This window comes from Pungitius pungitius, chromosome 11, assembly GCF_949316345.1.
Source record: "Pungitius pungitius chromosome 11, fPunPun2.1, whole genome shotgun sequence".
In the NCBI taxonomy this organism is placed as follows: domain Eukaryota; kingdom Metazoa; phylum Chordata; class Actinopteri; order Perciformes; family Gasterosteidae; genus Pungitius; species Pungitius pungitius.
This window is the reverse complement of record NC_084910.1, coordinates 5,090,756-5,099,754: the sequence shown is the minus strand read 5'-3', so window position 1 is coordinate 5,099,754 and position 8,999 is coordinate 5,090,756. Positions and strand designations below refer to the sequence as shown.

Sequence of the window (8,999 nt, the reverse complement as noted above, 5' to 3'; positions counted from 1 at the left end):
TTATATTATCTTATGCTTTTATAATCTTGTGCTTTTATATAATTTTATTTCATTTTTGTTCAGAATGCTTCGGTTTTTCTCCCATTACTTGTTTGCAAATAATATATATTTTCAGCTGGAGTAGCTTATCATAGATGCACTTCTCCTTATTATCCCACATACATGGCATCCCTCATATCCATCACTAGGTCAACCCCTTGATAGTTCAGGAATATGGTCCTTAATACATGTGTGAAGGCCACATTGGCTGATATGTATGTCAATGTATACATATATCATTCTCACTAAACATTTAGTCATTTGTAGTAATACTCTATTTAATATAGAGACTTGACTTAGAATGTTGTCCCAAACAGCTGTGGCTCTCTATATTTCTATATTTGCAGAGGATAGTTATTTTTCCCTCACCATGTAACGAGCAATTTTGACCATATAATATTTTCTAAAGACTATGGTGTTCTGATGATGTCATTGTTATTCTGAAGTGGGCTTTGAGCACAGCTTCAACCCCTCACCCATTATGCCCCTGTTTCATAACTTCTTCCATGGTGCTTCGGTATGGCGTAACATACGTACGTCCTATTCATAGACATTTGTCTGTGGTGCTATTAACACGGAAATCCCGGAAGAAAGTGCGCATGCGTGCGGGCTTTTTTGAAGTACATTGGATCGGCGGTATTCGCTTACAAGTTTATAATGTCACGAGCCTTCAACGCGATTAGGCTTCTTTTAATGACAGCAGCAACTTTCAATCAAGGTGAGATTTATTTATTTGCAAATGTATATACATTTTATATGTATATTTTTCCAAACAGTCAATGGGTTAAGGGTGTATGTGGTGGGATATATTATAAATGTATTATTGTATCATGTTGTAGTATGTGTCGATCGACAACGTCCTGCAGCCAGATGTGACGTAGCGGCATGCTTTCTATTCTTCGCAGTCTTTCGGAGTGACTCAACGTCCTTAAAGACGTCCGCTACACCGAGTCATACTTGCCAACCTTGAGACCTCAGAATTCGGGACATATTCTAGCGGTCGACGGGCGGGGGGTGCTGGCGGGTTTTTTTGCAGCGCCAGTCTCATCTTTTTTGACTTCAAGGTGTAACCTTTATTATTGCTCGGTGTGAAATGGCGCGCCCAGTGACGGAGGGTGTAGCAATATTGTTGTCCGGGTGGAAATCGGGAGAAATTCGGGAGAAAGGTCGGTCCGGGAGATTTTCGGGAGGGGCTTTGAAATTCGGGAGTCTCCCGGAAAAATCGGGAGGGTTGACATGTATGCACAGAGTACGTGGAATTAATTCACGTATCCCTGTTGTTGAGCGAACACAACTGGAGACACGTATAATATTTTCAAACTAAAAATGCAACTAATTTAGTTTTGTGATCGCTCTTTGGTTTCCGACCCGGAACCACCAGCATTTCCGCAAATTGTTTGTTTCTGTACAGAGAGAGGGGGGGGGGGGGGGGGGTAGCACAAGCGAAAGTGCACGTGGATTAGGTGTGCGTGTTTAGGTTAGCACTAAACTACGGGGGGTTTCTGTTTGCCTCTCTCTTTTAGATGACGTGTTGTAAAACCTCCAGCATGCAGCGCTTCTTCCAGGTGGCGCAGAGGGTGGTGCAGAAGAGCTTCTGCACAGCCTGCCAGCTGTTCTGCTGCCCCGTGGACGCCCTGCGGAGTGAGAAGGTCGCATGGTGTCATCAACCTGCAGGTGCTGCAGCCACACAGGGTCAGCTCTTAAAGTGTTCATGATTAAACTTATCATAATACCAAATGATTCACTATATCTGTTTAATCCTTTAGAGTTGTTTATTTTGTATTTATTTTATTTTTATAACTAAAGGGGAAATTATTTATTCCTATTCTCTTTTTTTATTATTGTTGGTGCATGTGACAAATGCATCTTTAAACTCACTTTTTTGATCACTCCATGAAGAATTTATTACACACTTGAATTACCCCAAACAAGTTCATTGCCCTGGCTTTTCAGCAAACCAAGTGTTTCCCAATGTATGAAGGATTCATGAGGAAGTTTGTAATTGTGACGGGTTAATTGTGACGCGTTACTACATCACTCTGGAACAACAACTTCCCGTTCTCATATTCTCTTTTCCCCTTTTCCGTAAAACAGTGGCCCTACGGAATTTGGCGTCTACCATCCTGATTGTGAACATCAGCAACTCCACCTTGATCGACTGTGTCATTGGCAGCGACAACTACCCATGCGCTGTGGCTGAAGGTCGGCCTCTAATGCCGGATTCTCAGCTCCAAATGCAAGGTGGGTCACAGCCAAACCTATTTTATTTATATTTATTTTTATATATTTATTATTATTTTATATTTACTTGTCATGGACGAGGAATTTGAGGGAAAGTTTATATCCTGCTTTGTTTGTCTTACCTTTTACATTTTTACACATCACACTCAAGAGAGGTGAAAACATCACGTTTGTCTGTGTTTCAAATAAAGGGAGGTGCAGCTGTAGCTGTGGACAGCAGGGGGCAGCACAGAGTCCTCCTCCTCCTCCTACTTCCCTCAGCATCAACATCCACAGCTCCCGTCTCAACTGTGTCATCATCGGAGACAATAACTACATGCAAGCTGAGCAGACGCACTTGACGGAGACCGAGGAGCCGATAGTGTGAAGCTTTGGCCCCACAGAGAACCGCGCGCGCACACACACACACACACTCGAACAACACTGTCAAAAAAACCTTGCAAACCATTGTCTACAGACTCGATATTCTGGCTCTGCTACTCCTGTAAAAAAAAAATATATATATTTTTGGAGCTATATACAACAATTATTTGACCTAATATAATTTAATAATCTGAATATTGTTTTCTTGGTGCTAGATTCATTGTTTGGTCCTCAAAAATCCTGATTATAGTGGAAATATTCAAACTGCATGTTTGATGTGATCAACCACACAACAAAAAACATAGTAAGCAGTTGAAAGTTATGGACAAAAAGCCGAAAAAAAACAATATTCCCATTGTTTAATGCGTGACATCATCTTGACTGACACCCCCGTTAGGGGCCTTGAACTTAAAACTTAGCCGTGGCAGTGGTGAGTAGCTACTGACTTAAATCATCACAGCTCCCTGAGGCTGTATGAGCTTCAGCGTGAACAAGTAAACAACAGCTTCACTCACATTGTCCTGAAATAATTCTCTTCCATTGAGGAGTCTCCTGTTTCACTGCGGGTCTTCTGCTCCTCTGCCAGATGTGGGGACAAAAGTCCCCACTCTATGAACCCCATGATATGCTGTCTGATGTAGGAAGGACAGCTGTGTGTAGAATCAGTTCATTTTATATTGTCTGACATGTAATGATACAGTCTAGACATGTGTTTAAATGTATGGCCCATGGTCAATAACAGTTGACTACTTTGTAGTGTTTTTGGAAGTCATTCTTGCATTTATGTTGTACATAAAATATGGACTAAGAGGACTTTAAAGTAAGCTGGTATTATAAAGACTGTTGAAATGTTAATATATAATATGATTATGTTACTTGCACAAAGTTTACTACTTGTATTTTGCATTTTTACAAAAACTTGTGTTTTTTTTATTCTGTTGAAAATGGCATGTTTAAAATGAAGAAAAGCAATCATTTTAATAGATTAAATTATCCTCAAAGGATTGTTGAAAAAACTCATTTCTTCTTCATTACTTCCTTCTTCTTCCTCTTCTTCTTCTCGCCTTTCTTGTCATCAGCTTTTTTAAAACTACCGAGGCCCCGGCGGGCCATGCAGCCTCTCCACCACTTCTGCACCTGCCGGGTCAATAGGTCACACAGGCCTGGGTCAGATTTAGGGATCAGTGCACTAAATAATTACAGCCGGCATGATAGGACATGAGGGTAACTTAGGAGTGGATGTTGTTACCTTGGTAGCAGCTCTGGCTTCCATCTGCTGTTGACGCAGCTTCTCCTGCTCCTCCCTGTCCTCCATCACCACCTGCTCCATCTCCCTGATCTGAACACAATTCAGCACCTCATCAATGTGTTGCTGAATCCAGTTCAGAGTGGGCAGCTGTTCACGCCGTGACGCTTGGCACCAGGAGACGCTCACCTTCCTCCTCATCTCCGCCAGCTTGTCCACGTTCAGCGTCCTCCTGCAGCACACGCTCGCCACCTCCTTCTTCTTCTCCTGCAGCATGTTCATCGTGCGCCCCTTCCACTGCTGCTGCAGCAGCTGCAGCTCCTGAAGTCACCATGGAGACAGAAGTTTTGGTGCTGGTGCAAAACATGCGTTTTTAATTTGCGTTTAAAAACATGAATTAAATTTTATATTAAGTTGTTTGCACTTTCACTGAGTTACATTTTTTAACAAACCATTAGTTTTCATAATGCTAACCATGTTAATGCCACTTTGTTTACATATTATGAAGAGAGGAGTTTAATATAGAGCTGTGTCATTTGCTGAACTGATTGCTCTGTAAAATAATTTAGCCAATTTTACTGACAATCTAACCACATTTCCTCCTTAGAGGTGATACCATTGTGCTGTCAGTAATAAATACCTATCAGGTCATGACTATGAATGGACTTCTTGAGTTGGTTTGCAGTTTATACAGCTTTTAAATCTTATATAACTGAGTTACATTTGTTTTAATTGTATGTATTGTTGATCTATAGAAATCTCACATTATACTTACAAGGATATTTAGGTCATACAACTAATAAATTAATGTTTTAATTAAAGGGCATGCCATTTACTTTCACTCAAGTCCAAACTCACAGTTTTAACAGTTTTTAAATCTACTGTTAAGAGAGATGTTGCTGTACCAACCTTCTGTCGATTTTGCAGGAATATCACTGACTTTTCGTGAACTTGCTTCTCCTCTGTCAGCTGTATCTGCACCATCTGGGAGAGAAGGTGATAACATGATTTGTTTAACATTTAACCGTGGTGTCGGTGTTCAGATATGTGAAAAATTATAAAAACCTTGCACAGCATGCGGTTAGATTAGTTTGTAAGGAAAGGCCTGAGAGAGCACCGCAGAGGTCATGTCTGCGCCCTGATGGAGCATCAATTAGTGAACATCTCCTTGAGACTTGGTTGCTATTCGGATGGGACTAATTGAAACGGGACTAGAATGAGTTGACTGTTGGACTCACCTCCCGCTGGTCCTCCAGCTGCTTCTCAGCCTTGCTGTTGTTGCTGAGCACCTGTTCGAGCTGCAGCGCCAAGCTTTTCTCCTCGAGTATCTTCTTGGTGTTCTCCCTTATTGTCTGATCATTCAGCTGCTCCTGCAGTCTTTCAGCGAGCATGGACGTCTCCTGCGGAAAGTAGTATATGAGGTATTGGAGACTGAGAAATTTGAATTCGGGGCAACTGTGGGTGAGTGGAGAGCACTGTTCTCCTGCAATCGGAGGGTTGGCGGTTTGATCCCATCCCCCGCTAAGCTGCATGGTGATGTGTCCTCGGGCAAGACACTTAACCCCGACACTGCTCCTGTAGCTGCGACTACTGTGTGTGAATGTTAGTGACTGATGGGAAGGTGGCTCTGTGTATGATAGCTCCTGTCAGCGGTGTGTGAACGATGACATGAAGTGTTAAAAAAGGATTGAAAGGACCAGATTCTTACTCACCTCTATAAGCCGTTCATTCAGACAGTTATCAGTGCACTCTCACTTTCTCACCTTCAGCGCACAATCTTTTTGTTGGAGCTCTGCTTGCTGTCTCCGTAGAGTTGTAATTCTTTGCGTCAGCTGCGTCTTGGTCTGTCTGGGTGGGGAAACGCTCCTATTATACCACATAGTATGCAACCCTTTTTATTTATTTATTTGCTTTTTCCAACCGTTTCTTTTGTAACCCTCATTGACTCTCAAAAATCTCACCACCACAACAACACGAAATGATTGTAATCAAGATTCATAATTCGTTGCTCCCTAATGAACCTCTTCATGTCCTTGGCCTCACGCTCCTGCTTCACTTCCTCCAACGTCGCCAGCAGGGTGCTGAAACTCTGCTTCTCCTCCAGCTCTGAGCTCAGCTTCAACACCTGCTGAGAGATGGACTGACTGCCGAGAGAGACGGACACAAACTCGGTCAGAATAAACAAAAGATTTGCAACATGATGTTTTCTGGCTGCACTACTCACCAGTCTCTCCGCAGATTGGTCAGTCTGGCTTTCTCCTAAACACACACAAAGACACACACACACACAGTAGTTTCAGTCAACACATTTGTCCGGTAAGATCATGAAATGGAGAATAACCGAGCTTGAAAACATTCACATCTTCATCGTCTGATCAAAGGAGCGGGCAGCTGTTTGACAGATGTTGCTGCTTTGCAGCTGCCAACTCAGCAGTCCTGGTGTAAATAGGTGTCATCATGCTTACATTTTTAGTTCAACATCATGACACTGTTGAGGGAGATCATTCATATGTAAACCAAATAATAAGGGACCTAACACCCATTGTGCATTTTGTGTTTCTGTACAGTGCATCACAAACTTTAACACATTGCCTTCTGTTTGACGAGCTAAAAATACAACAACAACATGTCAACAATCAACTTACTCTGCAAAGTTTGACAAAAACATTACACTATAATTACTGGCTTTAAGGCCATCGCTAGATTTAAAAATAAATGTAACAATGGCACAATTCCAGTCTTCAAGCTGTGTTTAATGGACAAGTTAATTAAATGTGTCTAAAAGTGTTAAAGTGTCTTTGTGAGATTTAACAATCATGGTGCAAAATTGAGTGTTATGAACGCTTGTCTGTACCAGGTCAAATATCTATTTGTTGGAACAATTTACAATGTTCATTTTTTTCCCCAAGCTCATATACAAACTCGAAAAGAAAGATTAAAATCAGATGCAACCGCAAGATTATCATGAATTAACCTGTACTTTGAATCTCCTAAAAAATGTGGGTCCCTCTTTGTAAGACCATCTATATTTTGCCTCATTTAATATATTGAGATACAAAGAGATTCTGCTAATCTTAGCATTTAGGTAACTTTGTTCCTCAAACCTTTATAAATCAGTATGTCAGTGTGTCTTCTAGTTCCTTAGTGCAGCATCTCTCTTCCCCAGCTTCTACAGACTTCCATTGAACCAGGGTCAATTGTTTTTGTTCTTATAAGGATCTATATATAAGGATGCAGGAGGACCTCGGGGAGGTCACCTGTGCCTTTGCAGGGCCTCGCTCCTTGTCAGCCCGCAGAGCCACAGCGAGTCCCAGCACGTCCAGCTCGTCCGAGCAGTCCTCCAGCACAGCGGCCACTGCCAGGCTCTGGACCCGGGACAAACACATCTGTGGACCAACACACGTTTAGCGGATGGACGTTAGCCAGATAAATGTCCGTGTTGGTGCTGCGCACTGAAACATGTGCTATTTCATATTTAGCTGCTTATCGACTAATGATTGAGTGCTCAATCCGTACTGTGGTTAACGTGAACGTGCTTTCACGGATTAGCCAGGAAGAATCAAGCTCGGTGACGGGATGTTTAACGTTACGCTTTAACCGATCCGCTTCCTCACAGATTACTGTCGCATTGTGCTCGCGGAGAAATAATGTCAATATGTACATTCATATTCAGTGTAGCAGTCACTTACTATCGGTCTCTCTGGATCCTATGAAACAAACGGCGTTATTTTCCTGAAAGTTCAAACGTTTACGTGTAACTATGGTAACACACGTTTTTTTAGAACCTTTATTGAAAAGCGATAATTTGACAAAACAGCGGCCTTATATAAAGGAGTTAAATGATGTGAATTGGTAAAAGAAAGCCTGTATGTGATGGAACTTTGCATTAAACAGTCTGATTTATTTTGGGTCCTTATCTATCTTGGTATTTGTCTGGCCCAATCCTGGCCTTAGAAAAGAGGTCAGAGGGAAGTTTGAATATGTAAAGAAAACCTAATGTAAAACTGCCCATTAGTTTAAATATAGTCTGCAGTGGATATTACTTTAAATAATGATATATTACAAGCAAAAGTCATATGTTTGAATACAGCACAAAGCAAATTCTTTGATCAGGTATTGCATTTTAGTTTATTGTTGCAGTCATCATTTGTTGCACTCTCTACGGGGAGGTACAGCTCAAAGGTAATACAGACCGAGGGTACAAGCTACACCGTTGTACATGCATGATGCTGTCACACTCTATGGTTTCTCCTGTGCTTTCCACTCCTCCCCTGAACATGCTCGCACTCAGAGACAGATCTGCTGCTGTGTCACCATGGAGATGCTGCCGAGGCAACACCCCACTGACCTAAAAACAAACCGTAGGAAACAAAGTATCTACAGTTACAGTAGACGACTGTTCAATGTGCCAGCGTGGTCATGAAAGGCAGTTCTTAAGGCAGAGATATCTTAAAGAGATGAGGAATGGGATGCAGAATGAAACAGAAATCCCAGCAAAGTCTGATATTTGTTCCTATGAATGATAGAGGAAAATCATAAAGGCATCATGTAGAACGTGTTATAATTGGCTGCCTCTACAGTTAACTGGGTTTCATAAACTGTTCATCTGTACAAAAAGGGTTTTGATATGACTAAGTCTCACAGATCAAAAACAAGTCTGAAACTTAATATAAAGAAAATGAGTTATTTACCACACATTTATCAACGCAAAGGTATATTTAAAAATGCAAAGTTATGCAGATCGTTCATTTAAATTACTCAGAGGCCAGACTGAAAGAGTTTGCTGGGGCCATGGAATTTGAAAGACGTTGCTATATACCAGTCAGAATCATTTTCACAAGATATGCAGTCCAGTTGCATTATGGGTAACGTTGTTTGAAGCTGGATCGATATGGGCACTAATACAAACAGAGACACATACACACACAAACGGGACACATTACCTCAGCCTGTGCAGCCTCAGATTTCCTCAATCTTTTTAGTTGGCACAAGTCCCGGTGCTTTATGTACGTGCAACACTGAAATTGCTGAAGTGACAGTCAGCTGTCAGTCAAATTTGATCAAATCTTACCCACATAGTCCTGATGAAGCCGATTAGCCTAAACTAATC

General features: G+C 41.6%; 2 protein-coding genes across 4 annotated transcripts; one reads left to right on the top strand and one right to left on the bottom strand.

Moving 5' to 3' along the window:
• Positions 1-649: 649 nt before the first annotated feature.
• si:dkey-29h14.10 (uncharacterized) lies at positions 650-3,423 on the top strand. 3 transcript variants are annotated; one of them, XM_037454562.2, is made up of 4 exons: positions 650-757; positions 1,563-1,731; positions 2,134-2,280; positions 2,472-3,423. In XM_037454562.2, exons 2-4 carry the CDS (start codon positions 1,563-1,565, stop codon positions 2,645-2,647), a joined length of 492 nt encoding a protein of 163 aa, XP_037310459.2. In that variant the 5' UTR covers positions 650-757; the 3' UTR covers positions 2,648-3,423. The 3 variants fall into 3 exon arrangements, with proteins under 3 accessions (XP_037310459.2, XP_037310460.2, XP_037310458.2); XM_037454563.2 differs by lacking the exon at positions 650-757 and adding an exon at positions 829-1,288 and having other exon boundaries at positions 1,563-1,713; XM_037454561.2 differs by lacking the exon at positions 650-757 and adding an exon at positions 829-1,288.
• A 208-nt stretch (positions 3,424-3,631) lies between these two features.
• iqcg (IQ motif containing G) lies at positions 3,632-7,636 on the bottom strand. Its single transcript, XM_037454560.2, has 10 exons — positions 7,579-7,636; positions 7,147-7,275; positions 6,114-6,148; positions 5,911-6,033; positions 5,653-5,737; positions 5,128-5,289; positions 4,799-4,873; positions 4,079-4,210; positions 3,893-3,982; positions 3,632-3,780 (listed from the first exon to the last, which is right to left on the bottom strand). The coding sequence occupies exons 2-10, from the start codon at positions 7,273-7,275 to the stop codon at positions 3,661-3,663; spliced, it is 951 nt and encodes a 316-aa protein (XP_037310457.2). The 5' UTR covers positions 7,579-7,636; the 3' UTR covers positions 3,632-3,660.
• Positions 7,637-8,999: the final 1,363 nt, after the last annotated feature.